Source organism: Podarcis liolepis, assembly GCF_965112155.1.
Source record: "Podarcis liolepis genome assembly, chromosome: 8".
NCBI classification, from domain to species: domain Eukaryota; kingdom Metazoa; phylum Chordata; class Lepidosauria; order Squamata; family Lacertidae; genus Podarcis; species Podarcis liolepis.
The window spans coordinates 42,227,906-42,249,090 of record NC_139560.1 but is presented as its reverse complement, the minus strand read 5'-3'; the positions used below and the strand labels follow the sequence as shown (position 1 = coordinate 42,249,090).

Sequence of the window (21,185 nt, the reverse complement as noted above, 5' to 3'; positions counted from 1 at the left end):
TGACCATGCAAAAAACAAAAACTTTACTTAATCAGCAGTCAAGTGAATACACAGAACTAAACTTGAGTCATCTAAAGCAACTTACACACATTAACTGGATTTCAACATAGTACAAATAAAGAATGAGGATGTGTTGTATATGAACAGCCACAGACAGAGAGCTACAGCAATACAAGTGTAATAAAAATGATAGGATGTATTTTAATTTGTACAGATTTCACTCCACACAAAGAACAACTATGATCTGCTTTCACTTACCGTACATGTTACAAATAGTATGAATAGGAAGGTTGCATTTCTAGAAATATGTTTATATTTTAGTTTTATGAAACTTCACTTACCTCGCCTCCCTTAATCCAGACACTATATAATAATGTTTTTTAGAAAACAATTTTTACTCCCATTAAGCAAAAAGCAGAGAACTTTTAGCTAAAGGGAGTAAGATCTAATGGGCAACATCCAATGGTAACCACCCACCAGCCAAACAAACTTCCACTCAAACAAGACGACTTTCCCTTCCTCTCCTTCCCCACACCCGTTCCAGAATCCCCTCCAAAAAATGTGCTCCAGTCTATTTTGGGGGAAAGGGAAACACAGGGAGCTGCAAGGAGAAGGGGAAATCCCATTACAAGAGTAGACGTCCACTTGCACAACTTTTCTACAGAAAAGTAGTACAGGATTCAACATTTTTTCCATAAGTAATTGTATCTAAGGGCAGAACTGTATGTTACCCTAGAGTTCTCACCCCTTTCTTAACATACAGTAAAAAATTGTGGCCTGACATAAATGCATTCTGCACTTCCTGGACACTGTCAGTGATGTGGACTGAGGAATCTCATTACATAATACCACATAGGCATGCAGAAAGCTTATGCTGCCTTTTGGAGGGAGGGGCAGAAATCAGGCAAGTTGCTCCTTTCATATCTATGGGGTGGAAGCTTCTCACAGAACCTGAACCCTTCCTCACTACTGACAGCCACTTCACTTGGAGAAATGATGGGGGCTGGGGCCTGCAGCTGCTTATTTGTCCATCTGCATTCTATGAGCCAGATGAATATTGATGAGAGGGCAGTAATGGTGAGAAGCAATAGTGGGACAATGCTAACTTTGATGACAGCACTAAGTACCGTATTTTTCGCCCCATAGGACGCACCGCCCCATAGGACTCACCTAATTTTTTTTTGGGGGGGGGGGAATAAAGAAAAAAAAATTTCCCTCCCCAGGCACGGGGCAGGTGCGGGGGAAGCCTGAGCTTCCCCCGACCCCAGCCCCTAGAACAGCCTGCTATCTGCAAGCCTAGGGAGCCACGCCGGTCTCCCCAGGCTTGTGGAGAGGTGCGCGAAGCTTCGCGCCGGGATCCGGAGGGTGGCACGGAGCTGCAAGAAGCCCTGGAGCGCAGGCAGCTCCGCGCCACCCTCTGGAGCCCCGCGCGGCTTCGCGCCGGGATCGAGAGGGTGGCGCAGAGCTGCAGGAAGCCCTGGAGCGCAGGCAGCTCCGCGCCACCCTCCGGAGCCCCGCGCGGCTTCGCGCCGGGATCCGGAGGGTGGCGCAGAGCTGCAGGAAGCCCGGGAAAGCCTGCATTCGCCCCATAGGACGCACACACATTTCCCCTTCATTTTTGGAGGGGAAAAAGTGCGTCCTATAGGGCGAAAAATACGGTATATGGTTAAATGTTACAGGGTGGGAAGAATAAAGCTCAACATTTTGGGCAACAACCATTTATCTTACAACATGTACCTCTGCCCTTCGAAGAAATTTGGCTGGGATTAACAATTCCAAAATTGAAAATAAGTAGCAATGGAGAGTGGGAATCAAAGTAGGAGCATTTCTAACACTTTCTGCTGCTTTTAAAAAACCCCAACTCCAACAGTATATATGGAATTTTATCAACATGGCAATAGGCAACGAAACTGAAGAATTCCCACATTTCCTGTACATGCAGTATTGTATTGTATTTTTATCCTGAACAATTCCCAAACTACCTATGTGTGCAGAACAGTACCTGTTATACTATATTGTATTTTTCTGTAGTAACTAATCATTGTGCAATATCAAGTTTTCGAAGCTGCAAGCTGTATGTCTCTCACTGGGAAAATATAAAACAAAACAAAACAAAATATAAAATCTTTAACACATTTCAATGTCTTGTTACATACCACTAATGTTGAGATCATAATCTCCCGCAGTAATCACATTAGCTACTAATCCTTCAGCAGGCTGACTAACAGTCACAACATCATTCAGAAGCTTCCGAATGGCTCCTTGTTGAGGCGGCTGTGTAATAATGTTGTTGACAGCAATTTTCAAGTTTTTGATTATGTGAAGTTGGTTGTTGGGATCTCTCATGTGCACTAAATTAAGAAAATAGCTGTGTTAAGACTAGTCTGCTTTGAAGCAATGCTCAATACACAACATTTCTGTAAAAAAAAAAATCAAAACATATAGTATCTTCAAAATTTTTGAAAAGGCAAGCAAGATCTCCTCACAAAATATTCAAAATGAGAACATTCCTTTAGACTGCAATCTCTCTTAAGAAGTAACTCCCACTGGAGTTAGTAGGGTGCACTTTTGATTAAACATGCATGGGATTATACTATTTTACATTATTGAAAGTGCTAGAAGCATTCAACATGGAACCAAGGACAGGGTATTCAGATGGGGGGGGGGACTTCACAAAGAAACATAATTTCAGTTGTTGCTGTCAGCACAGCATTCCCTTCTGAAGTGTTCAAGTCATTTTTAAAAGTGATTTATGTTTTCAATAGTAGAAATTTCTGTCAGTGATGTCAAGCACTGGAAAATTTTCTCGTGTTTCTTTTTTGTGGAAAATTTTCTGTTTGAAAAGCTCATTAGTAACAATGAGTTGATGCCAATTGCAAATACTATTTTAGGCATTCCCATTACAATAAACCTATGCTTTATAGGGATAACCAAACAGGCAAAATATCTTTAATAAACATCCTTCTCCTATTAAAAAAAATCTTATATCCCTAGCCCTATCTACAACATGCCCTTCTGTTTTGATAAATTTAATGCAGGAAACTATTATGAGTATATTATTTTGCAGTACATATTGTATATGTTATAATAATGGCTTGGATCCATATGAAGGCTGCAATGGCAGCAACATCTCATGATCAGAGTTCCACTAATAGGATGCTCTGTCAGTGGAAAAGGAAAATCATTTTTGCTGTTCTTCACTCCCACCTGAATCCCCTTGAAAATCTTTTCCAAAGAGTTGGAGGAGCCTTCAGAGAAGTAATGCAGGGACTGCAAGGGAAATGGGGTTCGGGGGGGGGGGGGAAGGCCACTAACCTCTGCACTCCACTGGAAGCCTCCAATGAGTAAGAACATAAGAACCTGCTGGATCAGGCGAATGCCCATCTACTCCAGCATCCTGTTCTCACAGTGGCCAACCATGTGTCTATGGGAAATCTGAAAGAAGGGAACTGAGTACAACAGCACTCTTCCCACTTGTGATTCCCAGCAACAAGCACGCAGGCACATACTGCCTCCAACAGTGGAAGTAACCCAGCTCCCTCAACAAGCAAAAGGAACCCTTTGGTTGCGGTTTGGTGTGTGTGAGATCTACGCCATTATATTTCTCATTTTACAATCACTATATTTAAGCAGTTTTTACCTGTCCTGAACACCTTTGGATGAGTTATAAATCATAAGAAAAACTGGTATTCATATTCTTAGTTTGTAACTAAACTTGTCACTTTGACATCCTTCCATTTCTAGTTTCCTATCTGACACTTTTCCAAATTCACAGAAATTGCCCTCAACTTTGTATTCCTGTTCATTATGTTTCCAAACAAGCACATCTGTGAATTGCAGAAATTCTTGGTAGATCTCCAGCTGAAAAACTGCCTGCCTCTAATTCACATTTCCTAATTCTGGGCACATTAAAACAAGGTGCAAATGAAAGGAGCAACTTAAAATACAGTTTGGTAGGCAGTATGCCAACACCCCTGCTTAACATACTCCTTACCTACAAATTGTAATTACTTATTGTTTCCATCCATGAAGGTTCAGCACAGGTAAGAAACATAATTAAAGACTGCATCGATACAGTGATTATAAAATGAGAAATATAATGGTGTGGATGTCATCCCCACCTGCAACTAAAGGGCTCCTTCTGTTTGTGGAGGGAGCTGGGATATCTCCACTGTACTTATTCACAAAAGCTGGTATAAAATACAGTACAGTGGTACCTCAGGTTAAGTACTTAATTCATTCCGGAGTTCCGTACTTAACCTGAAACTGTTCTTAACCTGAAGCACCACTTTAGCTAATGGGGCCTCCTGCTGCTGCCACGCCGCCGGAGCACGATTTCTGTTCTCATCCTGAAGCAAAGTTCTTAACCTGAAGCACTATTTCTGGGTTAGCAGAGTCTGTAACCTGAAGCGTATGTAACTTGAAGCATATGTAACTCGAGGTACCACTGTACAGTGGTGCCTCGCAAGACGAAATTAATCCGTTCCGCGAGTCTCTTCGTCTAGCGGTTTTTTCGTCTTGTGAAGCAACCCTATTAGCGGCTTAGCGGATTAGCGCTATTAGCGGTTTAGCGGCTATTAGCGGTTTAGCGGCTATTAAAGGCTTAGCGGCTTAGCGGCTTAGAAAAGGGGGGATGGGGGGAAATCGCAAGACTCGCAAGACTTTTTCGTTTTGCGAAGCAAGCCCATAGGGAAATTCGTGTTGCGAAGCGCATCGAAAAATGGAAAACCCTTTCGTCTAGCGGGTTTTTCGTCTTGTGAGGCATTCGTCTTGCGGGGCACCACTGTACTCAGAAATGCTGGCAGGAAGTGGCCATCACTTATCCTAGAAGAGTGGTTAAAGAATTTATGATTTCTTTGGGGCAGCAAAGTTGTCCACATATGTGTATATTTCAAACGCGCCTAGCATGTGCACAATTAGAATTCCAACAGCTTAATCCTAAATGTATCGGCATTTATTTGTTACATTCACATCCTATATTTCTTTCATGATAACAGAATACACTGAACTCAGTGATGGTCCCCCATCTAAGCACTGACCAGATCCAAGCCTGCTTAACGTCAACAAAGTTGCTGCTTCATGTACCTTTAAGCAATGTCCTGCTTACTTGGAGTAATACATTAGCAAAGAAGAAGAATAATACAAAAGCAGTTCTTCTGAAAATTGTTATTTTTCACCAAGAGCCATTTCATTACTATCTATAGATGTCATTTTACAGCAGCAGAAAACGTGCATATTTAATAAAAACACTGCTTGACCAACAAAAACTGTATTTAATGCTTTTAATGTTCAGATAGCATAATAAATACAAAGCAATAATGTATAAAACAAACCAAAACAAATTAATAATTACTTGATGTTTCTAACTGATTTTCATTTAGCAAAGGTGAGCATTTTGTTAAATGTGCTTTCCTAGATTGTAACAGCCAAGTTAAAGCAATTTATTCCTTTTTCAAACATCACCTATGTGTTTGTTTGAGAAACATATGAGATATTCCTATTGGTACAAAATTATATAATCATTTTGGCAAATCAGCCTAAGTCTCACAGGGAGCAGTCTCCAGTACATATAACTGAGGCTACAACTGACACATCCATTGTTAATAACCACTAGCATGGCTCACATCAACAGGGTTTAATTTGAGCCAGCACTTGTAGGGCATTCTGTGTCATCTTTTACCTCTGAAGTGTGGAAAATCGGTAAAGGTCATCACTTTCACAAAATACAACCAAAATATTGATCAGCAGAGTGTAATTCTGCCCACGAGGGTCCTAATGATTTGCTGTCCCTGTCGCTGCAAAGGCCCCTGGACATCACACTTCAGAGACATTTGCCCCGCTGGAGTGAAAGCATAAGCCGGATCCAATGCTCCCCCCTTCAGAGTAAACAAGATGCCATCACCCACGTGAACAAGTACCCTCCTGGCTTTCGCAGAAGGGAGAATTTGGCAAGCGATCTGTATGGGAAGCAGCTGCCTGAAGTCGGAACTTCAGCAAAGGGGGAAGTCCACACAGTGAAAGGGGCTCCTGCCTCGGAGGGCTCTGGAGATGTACATACTGCCCCCGCCCAGCTGCCTCGCAGCACCCACACCCAGAAGGGACGGGGCGGCGGCGGCAGGGGTGCTCCGAAGGCGGCTCTCCCTTCCCCTCCCACCATGTAAACAACCCAGTTCCGCTCCCGCCAGGTGACACCGACCTTCCGAAGTGAGGCGACAGAAAGGCTTTATGAGCTCGCAGAAGCCCAGGTTGTTCTTGCGGGTGATCTTCTCCGCCTCCTCGCTGCATAGCGCGGCCACCAACGGCACGAACGAGTCCTGGAGGAACTCCTGCGCCGACTGCACTCGCTGGGCCATCGCTCCGGCCGACTGACAGGGCGGCCCGCCGCGCCGAGCCCAAGCGAAGGGCCGGCCCCCTGCGGCCGGCTTAGCCCGCTCCTTTCCTCCTGGAAACGCTTCCCGCCTCGAGCGCTGAGGCCGAATCCTCGCCGCAGACGAGCGCAGAGTTGGGCTGCCCGCGCTGACACCCGCCGCCCCGCCAAGCCCCTCAGTGACCGCCCAGGCCCGCCATATTGAATTCGGAGAGCCCAGACAACCGGGTCAGCCTGCTCCCGGCAGCCTTTGCGGCTAGTCACGTGACAGCGGAGGGAGAGGGAAGAGGCGAGGCACCAGGAGTCGGAATCTAGGAGGAGGCCGGGGGTGGCGGGGCAGGGAGACAAGTACGCATGCGCAGTGTGCATTTCGCTGAGCTTTTGGGAAAGGCAGGAGGGTTGTGCAGAATCAATGAGCAGAAAAGCAGTCCGGGGAAAGGATCTGGGTCTGCCGGCGCTACTTTAGAGCTGCACTTGCAGGCTGATTTTTCTACCAGGGCTGCGCCTGCAAGGATAAGACACAGCCCAGGGGCTTTCCTTCCGCTTGTGCTCATGCTATATGAGTTCAGTTTCCATTTACAGGGATTCCGGGATATGTTTCTGCTTTTGTGGCCAGTTGGCTCTCTGCAGAGTGTAACCAATCATAAAACATTGCCCTGAGCAGGTCCCTCCCAAAAATGTCTCAGGCGGAGAACCTGAGCACTTTTTTAAAAACTGGCATTTTGCCTGGGCACCAGATCCATGCAATTCCCTGAATGCCAGTTCCTGGGATTCACAAGGGTGGAGAGTCCTGTTGCGTTCAGGTCCTGCTTCTGGATTTCCCATAGGCAACTGGTTGGACGGGATGCTGGACTAGGTGGACCAGTCGCCTAATCCATCAGGCTTTTATGATCCTAATCTAGCTCTCTTGGTTGGCAGTAGGGATGCCAACTTGAATAAAACATTGAGGGGGGCAGGTAAGCCCTGCTCTGCATAATCGATCACAAGAGTTGGTACATTCACAACATTTGAGTGGCAATGCCCATCAACTGGGGGGGGGTGTTCAGCACCCTCAAAAAAAATTGGGGGGGGGGATCTCAGGCCCAAGGAGTTGACTCTTAAGATTGGTAGTACTCGACATTCAGGACAAGGGAATTAGCATATCAGATCACCCACCATGAACGAAGGGAACAGGGCTGAACTATGGCCATCCTATCAGCAAGTCAGAATCACGTGTTCTGTTCTGCTCTGGTTCTGAGCCTGTGTAGTGTTGTCCTCTCTGAGTTTATCAACAGCAAGTTCTGAAAGTCTGCCAGGCCAGCGTGTCCTGAGCAGCCTTTGCTCTACTGTTGTATTGGATTATGTTTGAGGGGAGGCACCTTGGTGTGCTGTGTGAGTCTGGCTTATTTACTAACTAATCTATTTTTTTGCTCACCTGCCTGCTCCACGCACCCCTTGAATACTTTTGGCTGGCTAGAATGCATCGTTGAATTGAGATAACAGATCTTGAGTTTTGTATGGCTGGAATGTAGCCTACTATACAAAAGTACAATCATTTACCATTAATCCATCTACCTTTGCCTCCTGCCCCACCCACAACTGGCATGCAGGTCCTGCAGGAAGGAATGCAGTTTTAATGCTGAAAAAAAATTTCCCCATCCCAGGTGTAGAATCAGGAAAGGGGTAATATAAAAAAACACACCCCATAGCTCCTCCATGATACCTGTGATATTGATGTATATTCCATATGTGAAATCTCATAGGTCTTTAGCTGGGGCCTAGGGAAGGGTGTTTCATGTCCAGAAAAATGTAAGCTCTTGCTTCAACATATTGTATGCATAGTGTTCATAACATTAAAAGACTAGGTGCTAGAAGTGAATTTGGCCTTTTATTCTGAAATGGAAATGGGATGTGGTCAAGCTATTCACAGAGTTTATTTGCATATCTTAGTTCATTTAGATTTGACACTTTTCAAATATATTCTCTTTTAAAGCGAATTTAATTAAGGATGGGGACAAAGCCCTGAAGCATTGCAAATCCCTGGTGACTGGGACTTTAAACAATCAGATGTGACTCTTAGGATGCAATTTTGTAATCCAGGTTTATAAAGATTGGTATGGTCTGGATTTCCTTCCTTTGCAAATAGTATTTTTGTCACATGTGTTCCCAAAGTAATTTTACTTTAGCTACCCTGTGCATTGAAATATAGATACCATAAGGACTGAAGTCACAGGACACTCTTTCTTTACAGTCAACAAGGTAAAAGTTAAAGATTACACCTGCATTCCAGGAAATTTGGCAGGAACTTGCTCTGTGGCGACATATGTTGACTTCAGGTTCTAGGCTTAAAGAAGCAAATTGCTACAACATCCTTTGTACACTTTGCTTCCTGAGTAGGACCTTGTCCTATATTTTTCTGCAGGATTATATATTTGTTTTTAAGAAGGCAAAGAATCAGGTAAGGAAACTTACTAAAACTGAGTTTCAAATTAAAAACAAAACTAATTGCAGAAACACCAACACCTTGTTTTTATTTGAGGGTGGGAGAATTTGCCTGTTTGTTTTGCAACTGCAAGAAAATGGTCCTAGGAAATCCCCTGGTGTATTATTAGCCTTTAGTGTTGTCATGGAGAGCTGGGAACAAGACAGAGTGGCACCTCAGAATGTCCCGTGTCAGTCTTATCACCAATTGTTATTTGAATCTTTGTTGATACACAGATTACTATGTTACTTCTAAAAATTATCTGACTGAAACGCTAGTTGGAAGTTTTAGTAGACATGGGAGAAGAAATAGGAAGTTTTAAAATACTGAAGTTCTGTTTGAAATAAGAATAATGGTGTGGAAAAGCCACCACAAATCAATTTATTTTGGTAGCTTATTTACAGCAACCCACTTACAGGATCACTTCAAAAAGTCATTCCATAATGTCAGGGAAAAATCCCGGGTGCGTGGTTGCACTGCCACCCGGCTCGTCGGACTAAGTCCGCGGGTCCTAGCGGAGAAAATAAGTTCAGCCGGACACAGGAGCAAAATGCGGAGACCCAAAGTTTATTGCGCAACAGGTTCAAGATGGGATTGAAACCCCGAGCATGGGGCGACATAAACTTTTAAAAGTTCCCTCCAAGTCCCAGAATACAGTGCAACAAAACGTCATGAATACATTAAAAGAAGGCTGGGTTTTCCAGGTTACATCATGAATACATTACAGGAAGGTGGGATTACATGGATTAGCATTTCAGGAAGGGAGGGGGGAAATATGCAGAGCAAGAGATATGCACAGATAAACACAGATAAGCGTTTCCTGAGTACAGGTGATGGGAGACAATGGCGGAGATATGCATCGTCTGCCACCTGGCATCGCCCGGAGGAAGGGTATGGCAGAACGATCCGACAGGATTAAGGTCTTCCTGAGTACGTGACCTGTCGCTCAGGGGATCATGGAGGTGGGGGCAGCATCATGGAGTCCATAGGGAGCCGAGTTGAATGACACCAAGAGGAAAGAAATAGGAGTTACGGTTGATTTTATATCAATTTTTAAAGGTTTCCTATGCTGTCTGACCTATTCCGTATCGGTGATTGAAAGTGGAAACAAAATGGATACATTGTAGCAAGAATGGATACATTTTGACAGCTTTACGAGGCCCTTGGTTTCGGATCCATTGTTCTCTCCGTGGGGGGCCGTCAGCAGCTTGTCAGTAGGCTCAACGAGGCGTGCAAGGGCTCCGTGAGCTAGCTCGTGCAGGATAAATGCATGGCTGTGATTGGCTAAGGCGCAGCCATAGGAATTAGCGGAGAAGCTGGAACGCCAGGTCTACCCGTTCTAAGAATGGAGCGCAAGTAGCCATAGAGAGAGATAGGGGGGTATGTTCATATATTTGAGCTTATTTCGCTCAAGAAAGAAAGAAGGAAGAGGGGTGATGGGAGACGTGTGGTGCTTGTGTAACGGTGAGGGGGCTGAGGGTGGGTGCATTGTGGGCACCCTCGAGGTCATCGCCTCGGTTGTTCAGAGGAGAAGGGGAAAGGAGGTACCCCCCCCCTTTCCCGGTCCGTATCAGTCCCCCATTCGGAGATAGATTTGCATTAAAGTTCTGAAGGAACTTGCAAATCCTTTCTCCGCACCACAGAAGCGCTAGATTTCAGTGATCTCGTATTCCCCTTCCCCCAGATGCCTCATCTGTACGTAGTCCGGGAAAGTGGGAGCATGTCGGGAGTGGGAATAGGCTCGAAGAGGGAAGGAGCTAGGAGAGGCAGAATGACGGAGGAAAGAGCAGCAAGGGGTAATACAATGCATAGTACAGCAGAGGATGGAGACACAAAGGAAAACAGTTAAAATGATGAACACCACGACTTTCAATAGCTGCCTGAGCCAACCCAGCTTGGGCAACCATCCCCATAAGTCCACATCGGATAGTCCCTCATGCTGGATGTCGTGGAGCTTCCCTGCTAGTTCATGAATGTTATTTAAATGTCCAGTTATATTCAAGGTCTGGTCAGTCACATATGTGCAGCACTCTGTGCCTATTAATGCGCAGGTGCCTCCTTGACTGGACAAGAGGAAGTCTGTCGCGATTCTCGTCTGTAGGCTCAATTGTCTTACCTCGGATAGTTCCGACATGAGAGAGTCTGTGATCTGAGTCGCCTCCTGCATGAACTTAAGGAGGATGTCGGTGAGTCGGAGTATATCCACATGATTTGAACCGGCACCGTAGGCGGGGAAAAGCGACCGGCCTACGGTCTCTCCATTTGCAGCGACATCTGACAGATCTGACAGCTCCTTTTGCTCCCTTTTGTTCCGTTGTCTTCCAGGGGGTAGGTGTGGTAATATTCTAATTCCGGGAACGATGTAGCCAATGAAACAGGATCCGGACATGTGTGGGCTCACCCATGTGTAAGCGCGGTGCCCACACACCCAGAATAGGCCGCTGAGGTAAGATTCCATTCGGCCTGAGGCAAAAGTTTGCAGCAGCATGGTGTCTGTGGGTTGTGGCTTCCAGTCCAAGGGGTGTCCGACCGCAGCGGCCCAGGCAACAGTAAGGTTAGGAAAAGTCTGGGAGTCCCTAGTGTTGGAGACGGTGACCAGTCCAGTTGGTAGGATTTCTAGAGTGTTGATGCATGTGCTGGATCCGATGAAGGTTCCTTCCCCTGAGAAGCTGCGGCAAAGGGGTCCCTTTGTGGGGCCGGTGAGGTAGAGGTATTGGTGTGTTAAGTTGAGTGCGGTCAAGTTCCAGGAGGTGACATTTCCGGAACGGAACTGTTCTAGGGTCACTGGTACAGGGACCAGTGGGAGGCTCTGTTGGAGATGGCTGGGTGCGTGAGCGCAAATCCAGCAGTCCGGGTAGGGTGACTCCTTCGCCACCTGGCTGAGAAGCTTAATGTAGGAGTTCTGCTCCCAAGATGATAGGAGATCTTCTCCCGGGAGTGCCGAGTCAGTGCCGAATTGTCGGGGTGCCGTACCAACCGGATGGAGGGGGTCGGTGGTGTTCAGTAGTCTCCTATCCCTGGCGATACCGCCGCATCGCAGGGGTCCGACGTGGTCCCATGAGGGGGAGCGTGAGGGGTGTATAGGGTGGTGCCACCCTTCAAGATATTCAGCCCCTTTCCACTCATGAGTGACCCCTAAGTCCCATAAACAGCAGAACCGTCGCAGGCAGAGTCCTTGGAGTTGGGGCTTTCGGGTTTCTGGGGTAGAGCGGAGGCATTGGAACCCGAAAATCAAGTTTCCAGAGGGGTGGCTTGATTGCGTATAAGCGTGAGTAGCCCCTCCTGTCTCGACTTCGGTCCAATTTGGGGTTTGTGAGACCTCTCCACTCTCGTAAAGAAGATAAGTCCCATTTCTGCAGGTCAGTCGGTAAGAGGAGTGGTCAAGAGTGAGAGCCGCAGAGCCGATGCGGTGTAAATCCTTGTTCCGGATGAAAAGTTCCCAATATTCGTTTTCGGCGAGTTGGGGAACTAGGGAATGGCGCAGCAGGGTTCGGGACTCAGGAAGGCAGAAATCAAAGTCCCCCATTCGATCAGGGTTTGACCTTCCCGTCTCGACCTCATGATAGTCCAAGAAGTGGTAGTTCGTTTGCAAGCCCGTGCAGTGGTCTGATGAGGTGGACGCGACCGAGGATAGGGCGGCGAGGAGAAGGGCGGTGCCAGGCAGACCCATGGTTCGGATGCGTGTAGGGAGGGCGCAGATGGTCTAACGAACGAAGGTGTTAGGTAGGGCGAGTTATCAAAGGAAGTTGTTGAATGGAGCTGTCGAATGGAGCTGTCAGATGAGCTGTCAAAAGGCGAAGCTGTCAACGAAGCAAGCTGTCAATGGAGCTGTCAAATGGAGCTGTCAAACGTGGCTGTCAGATGAACGAAGCAAGCTGTCAATGGAGCTGTCAAATGGAGCTGTCAAACGTGGCTGTCAGATGAACGAAGCAAGCTGTCAATGGAGCTGTCAAACGTGGCTGTCAGCGCGTCTGAAACGTAGCTTGATGGTGTCGGTATCTGGGATGATTTCAGACGTCCAATTGGGTGTTGCGGTGTCTGGTCCGGTCTGTTGAGCCCGACCTTGGCCCCGATCTGCTGGTCCGGTCTGTTGAGCCCGAACTTGGCCCCGATCTGCTGGTCCGGTCTGTTGAGCCCGAACTTGGCCCCGATCTGCTGGTCCGGTCTGTTGGGCCCGAACTTGGCCCCGATCTGCTGGTCCGGTCTGTTGGTCGTCGTCGTCAATATATGAGGCCGGTGGAGCAGGAGGAGTCGAAAAGGTGAAGTCCTCGCCGTTGCTTTCTTCAGTCTCCGGTGGAGGGGGTGAGGACTTGCACCTAGTGTGATGTAACCAAGAATTCTTCTCACCTATTTTCACGGCGGTTGGCGATGTCAAGAGTACTTGGTAGGGACCTTCCCACGCGGGTTGGAGTGGTTCCTTCTGGTAGACTTTGACGAGGATCCAGTCACCAGGGTGGAAGGAGTGAGCGTGGACGTCGATGGGCAGGTTCTGTCCCTCGATGGCCGCGTAGTGGTGGAGGCGCTGTAGCTGCGTCTGGAGCTGAACGACATAGTTAGTAAGTTCTGCTTCCCCCAGTTCGAGTTCCGAGAGGGGAAATAGAGTATTATAGACGGGAGGGGGCCTCCCGAATAGGAGTTCGTACGGAGACAATTTCAAGGGTCCTGTGGGGGCACTTCGTATATTGTGGAGAACCAATGGGAGTGCATTCACCCACTTTAGTCCAGTAAGTCTGCAGAGTTTTCCAAGTTGCATTTTAATTTCTTGGTTCATGCGCTCTACTTGGCCTGAAGATTGTGGGTGATAGGGTGTATGAAGATCCCACTTTATTTGTAGAGCCTTTGCGACTAATTGAACTATTTGAGCCGTGAAATGGGTTCCTCTGTCACTGTCTAGGCGGCGGGGAACCCCAAACCGGGGAATGATGTCCTGCAGGAGGGCTCTGGCTACTACAGAGGCAGTCGGCTTCCTACAGGGAAATCCTTCTACCCAGGAAGAGAGTTTGTCTATTATGATGAGGGCATGCTTGAAGCCTTGGCAGGGTGGGAGGTCGATAAAATCTAGCTGTAGGCTTTCGAAGGGGACGAATGCCCATAGTCTGGCCCCTGGAGGTGCTCTGGGTTGTCGTTTGGGGTTATAAGAGCTGCAAGTAATACAGTTCTTTGATGCTGTTGTTGCCGCGAGTGGCAAGCCTGGTGCATACCAAGATCTCTTAACATGTTCTATCAGTCTCCCCTTTCCCCAATGTGTTTGTTGATGGAGGACCCTCACCAATTTTGAAACCCATGCCCTTGGAAGGATGGGTCTGCCATCAGGGAGGACCCAAACGTCATTTTGCTCAATTGCACCCACAGAACGCCAGAGGGTCTTTTCTTCTTCGGGGGCTTCTTTGTAAATCTGTGTAGGATCTATGTTAAGTGGGACTTGCAGGGCTTGAAATTCAGATTCTTGGTTGGGGGGGCGGAGGGCGGCAGCCTGAGCCGCGTTATCGGCCCGTCTGTTGCCCCTCGAGACGGGGTCTCTACCCCGGGTATGTGCTTTACAGTGAACAACCGCGATCGCAGTGGGCATGTGGATAGCGGTCAGTAGTCTCTCCACTAGGGCGGCGTGCGAGATTTTGGAGCCTGCAGCTGTTAGGAAACCCCTTTGTAGCCAAATCTGACCAGTGGTGTGCACTAGCCCGAAACAGTATTTACTATCCGTGTAGATGGTAGCCCGTTTGCCTTCACTGAGTTCACAGGCGCGTATGAGTGCTATTAGTTCTGCCGCTTGGGCGCTATATTGTGGGTTGATCGGGTTGGATTCTAAGACTTCAAAGTCGGTGGCCACGGCATACCCTGTTTTTCTCTCCCCTTCTATAACTCTGGAGCTTCCGTCTGTGTACAGTATAAGGTCTGGGTTTTCCAGGGGTATGTGATCTAGGTCTTCCCTGGGTTTCTCGGCTTGACGGACTATTTTGGCGCAGTCGTGGTGTGGAGTCCCGTCGTCGGGGAGAGGTAGGAGGGTGGCCGGGTTAAGGGAGTTGACTCTTTTTATGGTGACATTTGATGGGGTTAGGAGAAGGGCCTCATACTTGTTTAATCGGGAGTTGGAAAAATGATGAATGCCTCGTAGAGTTAGGAGGGTGGAGACAGAGTGGGGAACGTGAACAATGATTTCATGCCCCAAGACTGTTTCCTGAGCCTTCTCGAGGAGGGTCGCTGCAGCGGCTATAGCCCGTAGGCAGCCTACTGCCCCCTTTGCAGTATTGTCCAATTGTAGGCTATAATATGCCACGGGTCTCTCTTTATCTCGGAAAGGTTGGGTCAGTACCCCTGAGGCTACCCCCATTTGTTCATGGATAAACAAGTTGAAGGGGATTCGGTAGTCAGGTAAGCCTAGTGCAGGGGCCGACCTCAGTTCCCGCTTCAACCGTTCAAAAGATTTGTATGCTTCTTCTTCCCAAATTAGGGTGTCGGGGTGATCTTGACGGGTCATGGCGGACAGCGGTTTTGTTATTTCGCTGTAGCCCGCGATCCAGGCTCTGCAGAAGCCTGCCATTCCTAGAAATCCCCGTAGTTGTCGTTTGGTTTTGGGAAGGGGAATTTTTGTGACGGCTTCTATCCTGTCTGTAGCTAAGCTTCGGGTGCCCACTCCAAGGATGTGCCCGAGGTACTTTACTTCTTGCTTGCAGTATTGTAGCTTTTTTGGTGACACTTTGTGCCCCTTTCTGGCTAGTTCGGCAAGGAGATGTTTGGTGTCTGTTTTACATGCCTCCTCGCTGGTAGAACAAAGGAGCAGGTCATCTACGTAAAGAAGGAGAGCAGAACCAGCTGGGAGATGTATATCTTGCAAATCCTGGTGTAGGATTGCCGAAAAAATTGCAGGTGACTCCACGTACCCCTGGGGCAACCTTGTCCAGGTTAATTGACTGGGTCCCCATGTGAAGGCGAAGAGGAATTGGCTAGCTGGGTCCAATGGTATACTAAAGAAAGCGGAGCAGAGGTCTGCAGCGGTATACCATTGGGTTCCTGCAGGTATGGCGTTTAGGAGGGAGTTCGGGTTGCCCACTACTGGGTGACGGGGTATCACAAATTGATTTACTAATCTCAAGTCCTGAACGAAGCGGTAGCGGACTGGGGCTCCCTCGGCGGACGGTTTCTTTACTGGTAGTACTGGTGTATTGCACGGGGATGCACAAGGAACCAAGATTCCCTTTTTGAGAAAGTCTTCTATCATCGGGGTTAGTCCCTCGATAGCCTCCTTGGGTAAGGGGTATTGCTTAGTACACGGAAAGGGTAGGTCAGTCCTGTAGGTGATTTTTACTGGGGTAGCCGATAAGAGGAGACCCACTGAGGTTGACTCGGTGCCCCATAGAGAAGGGGGTAGATCGTTCTCTAGTTCGGGAGGGAGTTCGGGGAACTGTCTATCTGTCTTTACTTCCTCCATCATTCCTTGGAATGCGGGGATGGAACTTTCCGGCATGTATAGATAGATACCTTCCTGGGAACATTTAATTGTCGCGTTCAATTTACAGAGTAAATCCCTTCCGAGGAGGTTTACTGGACTACTGGTTAAGAGAAAGGTATGTTCGGCGAGTAAGGGTCCCAGGGTAACCTTAGTTGGACGTGATAGAGGACAAGTGCGGGGTATCCCGTCCAGACCCATAACCTTTTTTGTTTCCGAACCTGGCTCCAGGTGACTATCGGTTAAAGTGGAGTAGGTGGCCCCGGTGTCCAATAGGCATTGATAGGGATGGCCATCTATCTCTATAGTGCAAAAGGGGTCTTCGGAGGATAACGTTAGGACTGGACAGATGGTTTGGGTTTGGTCGGGATCCCCTTTTGATTGTCAATAAGTTTGTTGGTCGTCCGGGGGGGGTTGGTTAGGCGGGTGTAGAGGCGGAGCAGAGGCGTTTACCCAAGGGTGGGCAGATGGAGTTATTGTCGGCATTTGGGTCCTCGGTCCCGACGGAGGCGCTGGAGTTTTAGTAGGGGCATTTGGAGGCGGTGGATTGTAAGGTGCCGGGGGTACTTGAGAATCGTAGGTCATAGGAGGTTGGTTTCGGTACCCATAGGTCGTGTTGGGGTGTATTCCGTGATTCATATTATTGAGGTAGGGACAGAATCTTTTTATGTGTCCTTCCTCTTGACAATAAAAACACCCTCCTGCAGTTGGTCCCCAAGGTCTATGAGGATTCGGAGGTCCCCCTCCCCGGGTTCCCCTTCCTCGACCGAAACCCCTGCCCCTGCCGTAATTTGGTTCCATGCTGAGGGCCAGGATTTGTTCCGTTTCAGGCTTGGGGTCCCTTTTCTTCCTCTCGTCTCGGGAGTTATAGACGGATTTGGCGATGGAGAGAATTTCGCTAATGCTCTTTCCATCATACCCTATTTGTAGGTTCAGGGCTTTTCTGATGTCAGGGCAAGCCTGATCCTTGAAAAATCCTTTCACAATGACCTCGTGTTGAGGATTATCCGGGTCGATCCCTCCCCAGGTCTTGATGGCTGACACTAGCCTGGTGTAGTAGTCGGATGGGTGCTCATTTGCCCCTTGTAACACAGTTTGGACTTTCGTCCAGTTGACTGTACGCTGGCCAGCAGCCTTAATGCCGTCCAGGATCGCCTTCTTAAACAAGTCTAAGCACCATGTTCCGTCTGTGGTATTATAGTCCCAGGTTGGTTCGGTGCGTAGGCATTGGGCCGTGAGTGCCTCAACACCTTGTGGGCGTCCTGCCTGGTAATTCGGGAGTTCAATTGCTTCTCCGGCCTTGGCTAAGATATCTGCCTTTTCGGCTTCATTGAAAAGGGCATTCAGGAGGACATGGACGTCTGGCCAAGTCGGCTTGTGGGTCGAGAAAATAGCGCTGACCTGGCGGTGACACTTATCCGGGTCATCTCTTAAAGATGGCATTTGATTCGACCAAGTCACCAGGTCTGCTGTATAGAATGGTTGGTGAGTGTATACCATCCGAGGAGGTCCGTCCGGTCGCAGGGGTGGAATTGGTAGGGCCCTTAAGGGCATCTGGACGGCTGCGGGCTCTGTTTGTTTGGACGTCCCCGGGGTCTCTTTAAGTGTCTCTAGAAGGCTGGGGTCTCTCAAGGTGGCATCTAGAGTGGCGTCTAGTATTTCTCTAGCCCGCTGTCTCAGAGCTACGGGGTTAGGGTTTTCTGAGGTAGCGTTCTGAATCCCCTTAGCTCGCTGCCTGGTTATTCGTGGACTCGTGCCCCCCCCTCGTGCCCCTGGCTCCTGGGTGTCTTCATCGCTATCTGAGTGACCCCCTGGGGCGGGTGGAGTAGTTTGTCGATAGTAGAAGGGAACGAGTGCTTGTTCTATGGGGTCCTCTCCAGGGTATCCCTCATATGGGGGGGGCAAGGACGACCTTCCATGGCTTAAGACTGGCAGCTGATAGGTCGTTGCTCCTTTGGTGCCTTGGAGCAGCCCTTTGACCGTCTCGAAGGTGGCCAGATATTCCAATTGACGGGGCTTCTCTTCTAACAAATATTTTCTAAGATGTTGTAGACGGTCTTCATTGAAAGAGCCCCCTCTTGGCCAGCGTAACTCTGGTTTCGCAGAGGCAGTTCCGGCGGGCCAAGTATCTCTACAGAGATCTTCTAACTTCTGCCTTGACAACAATTTATGCCCGGGAATAGATTTCCAATAGGAGATAACGAATTCGAGAGGGGAGTCGGGGTCCCTCTGGGACTCGGATGGCTTCTTTGAAGCCTTCCTCCCGGAGCGAGCCCGTTCATGCTTAGAGGCCTGGGTACCCATTTGTTTCACGCGTGTCTAGACAGAAAGAGGGAAGAGAGTGATGGGTAAGGATTGGTATGGTGCACCTAGGGGAATATTATGCCGAATGCAAAAGGGAGGGGATAGTAAAGAGGGGTTTCTCTAGCTGCTCAGCAGTTTTCTTAACGAGGGTTTTGAGAGCTCTATCTACCTGATTCCTATTGTTCCCTTTTCACCCCTTTCCTTATTCCTGATTCCTATAACCTGGGGTTTCTTTTCCACTCTGCCAGTCCCACCCAATTCCTCGTGGGCTATCCCTCCTGGCAACCTCCTACCTATCGTCGCATTCTCAGGAAAAGGGGCCCTACTGGACGCTCGCGCAGTGCGATGCCAGATCGGGTGATCCCTGGACAGGTTTCAAACGGAAAATCCCCCTTGCTTTCGGAAGCGGACTCACGCACGATACACGTGTTACGTGGCCCGACCGGTGCGGCTGGGATTGATCGATAGGAAAGCAAGACCCCTTCCTGCCCCCTCCGTAAGGGCGCTCGGGAAGTTCGGAAAAGGAACTCCAACCCCTTGCTTTCGACTGAGATGCCCGTTGCAGAGAGTCGGCTGTCTTTCCAAGCCGGGTCTCTCCGTCTTACTTTCGGACTCTCAATCGGTGCGGCTGGCTGGAGAGTTTGAGAAAAAGATATAGAGCTCAGAACCCCCCTTTCGGGTCGAGCGGCAGTCCGCGGTCTCTCTCACCACTTGGACCAAGGTACAGAAGAGAAGGAGCGATAGAGAGGAGGGCAGAGAATTCGGTTGCCAGGAGACTTCCACCCCCTTCCCACCAGTGCACTGGATTTTCTTTCCCTTATACTCACGCGTCTTCAACGTTGATCCCGGGATCGAAGAAGCCGGCCGGATGTCCCTTTGCTCCCCAGCTGAACTCTTGGGACGTTTGATTACCGCCCGGAAGATGGCCGGGGGTCCAAAGGATCTTCCCAGGCAAAAGGGCCCGGAGCCGGCAGAAGATTTCGGGGCCCCCGGTCAGCAACACGGGAGAACCGCCCGCCCCACGTTGGGCGCCAAATGTCAGGGAAAAATCCCGGGTGCGTGGTTGCACTGCCACCCGGCTCGTCGGACTAAGTCCGCGGGTCCTAGCGGAGAAAATAAGTTCAGCCGGACACAGGAGCAAAATGCGGAGACCCAAAGTTTATTGCGCAACAGGTTCAAGATGGGATTGAAACCCCGAGCATGGGGCGACATAAACTTTTAAAAGTTCCCTCCAAGTCCCAGAATACAGTGCAACAAAACGTCATGAATACATTAAAAGAAGGCTGGGTTTTCCAGGTTACATCATGAATACATTACAGGAAGGTGGGATTACATGGATTAGCATTTCAGGAAGGGAGGGGGGAAATATGCAGAGCAAGAGATATGCACAGATAAACACAGATAAGCGTTTCCTGAGTACAGGTGATGGGAGACAATGGCGGAGATATGCATCGTCTGCCACCTGGCATCGCCCGGAGGAAGGGTATGGCAGAACGATCCGACAGGATTAAGGTCTTCCTGAGTACGTGACCTGTCGCTCAGGGGATCATGGAGGTGGGGGCAGCATCATGGAGTCCATAGGGAGCCGAGTTGAATGACACCAAGAGGAAAGAAATAGGAGTTACGGTTGATTTTATATCAATTTTTAAAGGTTTCCTATGCTGTCTGACCTATTCCGTATCGGTGATTGAAAGTGGAAACAAAATGGATACATTGTAGCAAGAATGGATACATTTTGACAGCTTTACGAGGCCCTTGGTTTCGGATCCATTGTTCTCTCCGTGGGGGGCCGTCAGCAGCTTGTCAGTAGGCTCAACGAGGCGTGCAAGGGCTCCGTGAGCTAGCTCGTGCAGGATAAATGCATGGCTGTGATTGGCTAAGGCGCAGCCATAGGAATTAGCGGAGAAGCTGGAACGCCAGGTCTACCCGTTCTAAGAATGGAGCGCAAGTAGCCATAGAGAGAGATAGGGGGGTATGTTCATATATTTGAGCTTATTTCGCTCAAGAAAGAAAGAAGGAAGAGGGGTGATGGGAGACGTGTGGTGCTTGTGTAACGGTGAGGGGGCTGAGGGTGGGTGCATTGTGGGCACCCTCGAGGTCATCGCCTCGGTTGTTCAGAGGAGAAGGGGAAAGGAGGTACCCCCCCCCCTTTCCCGGTCCGTATCAATAAGATCCAGTCATTCTATCAGAATGGTTTATAGATCTGAATTTCCACATACTCATGTTATAAGAATTTTAAGGTCTTACATATACTGTGTATATAATAGATGCTCATAAATGTACCAAGCAAACACATACAAATATGTAAAGCACATGTCTGAAACCCACAGAAAAGTCCTGAAACCATTTTGTCTTTCCCAAAATGACCTCAAATATTTCTCTGCAAGGTCGAAGGAAATGGGAAAAAAACCTCCCCATTGTCTCTGTGCTCACAAATCATACCTTAAGGGCACATTTAAGGTGTGAACAGGGTGAGTCTGTGACCTGGATTGTGGAATGAAGTAGTTATAATAACAAAAGAGTGGCCCAAACCCAGATACTGTAATGCAATCAAGTAACCTGCCACACAGAAGATAATATACTCTGTATGTATGATGCATTGGGGAGGT

At 48.4% G+C, this 21,185-nt stretch overlaps 1 protein-coding gene and 1 long non-coding RNA gene across 15 annotated transcripts in view; one reads left to right on the top strand and one right to left on the bottom strand.

The window, feature by feature from the left end:
* TRAPPC8 (trafficking protein particle complex subunit 8) overlaps positions 1 to 6,353 on the bottom strand; it is a gene marked incomplete at its 5' end in the record, with an annotated part of 50,170 nt that extends 43,817 nt beyond the window's left edge. For all 14 annotated transcript variants that reach the window (XM_083517636.1, XM_083517642.1, XM_083517645.1 and 11 more), the window contains 2 exons: positions 2,157 to 2,351; positions 6,197 to 6,353. In XM_083517636.1, the coding sequence (XP_083373762.1) occupies positions 2,157 to 2,351; positions 6,197 to 6,353 (352 nt within the window). The remainder of the gene's footprint in view (positions 1 to 2,156; positions 2,352 to 6,196) is intronic.
* Positions 2,021 to 20,762, top strand: LOC310713542. The gene is made up of 3 exons (XR_014529326.1): positions 2,021 to 4,213; positions 4,794 to 9,273; positions 20,748 to 20,762. It is a non-coding gene; the product is annotated as an uncharacterized lncRNA (long non-coding RNA).
* The last annotated feature ends 423 nt before the right edge of the window (positions 20,763 to 21,185 follow it).